Source organism: Beta vulgaris, chromosome 2 (genome assembly GCF_026745355.1).
Source record: "Beta vulgaris subsp. vulgaris cultivar EL10 chromosome 2, EL10.2, whole genome shotgun sequence".
In the NCBI taxonomy this organism is placed as follows: domain Eukaryota; kingdom Viridiplantae; phylum Streptophyta; class Magnoliopsida; order Caryophyllales; family Amaranthaceae; genus Beta; species Beta vulgaris.
The window spans coordinates 48023345-48025871 of NC_079203.1; the positions used below are offsets into that span (position 1 = coordinate 48023345).

The 2527-nt window shown below is 28.1% G+C and overlaps 1 protein-coding gene across 1 annotated transcript; it reads right to left on the reverse strand.

Moving 5' to 3' along the window:
• Positions 1-360: 360 nt before the first annotated feature.
• LOC104882888 (uncharacterized) lies at positions 361-1678 on the reverse strand. The gene has a single exon (XM_010667305.4). The coding sequence runs from the start codon at positions 979-981 to the stop codon at positions 589-591; it is 393 nt and encodes a 130-aa protein (XP_010665607.1). The 5' UTR covers positions 982-1678; the 3' UTR covers positions 361-588.
• Between the last annotated feature and the right edge of the window lie 849 nt (positions 1679-2527).

The window sequence follows — 2527 nt, forward strand, 5'->3', positions numbered from 1 at the left end:
AACATAATTTATACTAATATTAGTAATCAAAGTAAGTTTTCGTAAAATCATGTGTGTCTTCATCTACATATATCAATACTTATGCATGACCTCAATACAAATTTAACCATTTAGAATTAAAACTCTTTGCTACACCAATATTACATCCGTTCTTTTTTAATAGTTACACTTTCACTTTTAACTCTATTTATAAATTTTCCTTTTACTAACATTTGTGGTTTATGATTAAGATAAAATACAATCATGTGCGGTTTTTTTTTGATTCGTCTCGATATGTACTTTTACAGTACTGACTTTTTATATTTTTTACAAATACAAAATTAGAAATATAAAGGCTCAAAGTAGTGTATCAAGCGTGAAAAGGGTAAGTGTAATTATTATTTAGGAAGGGAGGTAGTATTCTGTTACAAGCTCAAACTCCCCTCTGCAATCAAATCTGCAGAATTTAAGCACAACATACAAATTCACCAAAAAAATTACAGGTGTTTGGCCATCTGATAAGGTAAACAAAAACTCAGGGACGTCTTCGCTCAAGACTATGAAGCTTAATGATCGTATTGGACCGTAGGTCTATATCCTCCAGATCGACTACATAGTAAGTCGAAGAGGAGGTTTCTCAAGGCGTTGGTTATGCTTAGCCTTAACCATCTTACTCAAAGCCTTAACATACCGCTTGACAATACTTTTGAGCTTCACTCCTTGATGATGATGATGTTCTTCAGGCTGTTTAATGACCAATTGAAGTTTCTTCTCATCAGCAAAATATTGGCCAAGTACAGCCCTACTACTACAACCTTTATCTTTCTCATCAGATACATTATTTTCTTCTTTGACATCAACATTGATAAGTTGCTTGAGTTTTACATGATCATTCTTCTGATCTGAACTTTTCGACGTGTTTGCAGCATTTACATCTTCATCAACTGTTGTTAGATACAAAGCTGTTCTTCTGGTTCGTTTTGACTTGCTGATATCATACATGTTTTTTCTTGCAATTGTATTAAAAAGAACAGATTAAATTAATAAGAGAATAGTATGAGAGACAAATCAAATGGTTAGTTTAACAAGGTAATAAGCAAAACTTAGGTGTAGGTATTGCTTAAACAAGAATTAAATTAAAGTATTTAAAGACACTGTGCAAGGTAAACCATCAATTTGTAGGCTTTATGTCATTTTTTTTAGCATAGAGATCTAGAGTTTTGTATGATTTCTTTAAAAATTAGTAAAAATCAATGCTTTCTACCAACTGCAGATATGAAGCTTGGTTTATTTCTGATAAGTCACTCTTAGGGTGCGTTCTGTTCAACTTAAAAAATTAAGTTTCAGGTCCAATAAGTTCACATAAGTTCAGATAAGTTGCAATAAGGTCTAATAAGTGCAATAAGATCCAATAAGATCTAATAAGGTCCAATAAGTTCCAATCAGGTGCAATAAGTTCCAATCAGGTGCAATAAGTTCCAATCAGGTCTAATAAGGTCCAATAAGTTCCAATCAGGTCTAATAAGGTCCAATAAGGTCCAAATAGTCAATGTTTAATAAACATTTGTATTATTGTCCACTATTGTTATTTATAATTTCATATCACTATTAGCGGATTATGTTATTATTAGAATTTTAATTAAAGTACCACAATGATTATATAGTATTATACTTGTATTAGTGTCTATTATTTTATTATTTATTTGTATTATGTCTATTATTTTATTATTTATTTGTATTATATCTATTATTTTTTATTCATATTACTATTAGCTGATTATGTTATTATTAGAATTTTTTATTAAAGTACCACAATGTATAGTATTATACTTCTATTAGTGTCTATTATTTTATTATTTATTTGTATTATGTCTATTATTTATTATTTATTTGTATTATGTCTATTATTTTATTATTCATATTACTATTAGCTGATTATGCTATTATTAGAATTTTTTATTAATGTACCACAATGTATAGTATTATACTTTTGCTCATCTTAGATTAGTAACTACTAGTATTTTATAAAATTAATTTTTTGATTTTCTACTAGTGTTTTATAAAATTAAAACAACACTATTAGATATATTAGTGATGAAAGTTATGTATAGGCAAATATATAAATAGTATTTTTTTGTTAAATTAATTATCATAAGAGATAATTAATTATCATTATTTTTTAAAAGACGAATTATAATAATTATTATTCCGTAAAAAAATTTGAGGGGTAGTATTTACGTTAGTGGTAATATTTATGTTATTCATGGTTAATGTTTTTGTCTAATAAGGTCATATAAGTTTCAATCAGGTTCAATAAGGTCTAATAAGTTTCAATCAGGTCCAATAAGGTCTAATAAGTTTCAATCAGGGTCAATAAGTTCCAATAAGGTCCAATAAGGTCAATCAGGTCCAATAAGTTCCAATCAGGTCCAATAAGTTGAATCAGGTCCAATCAGGTTTAATAAGTTCTAATAAGTTCAGTTCAGGTTCAATAAGTTCAGTTCAGATAAGTTCCAATAAGTTCAGGTCCAATAAGTTGAATAGAACG

What these genes read in the sequence shown, in the direction of transcription:
- LOC104882888 (XM_010667305.4), bottom strand. Translation starts at nt 981, where the DNA reads ATGTATGATATCAGCAAGTCAAAACGAACCAGAAGAACAGCTTTGTAT.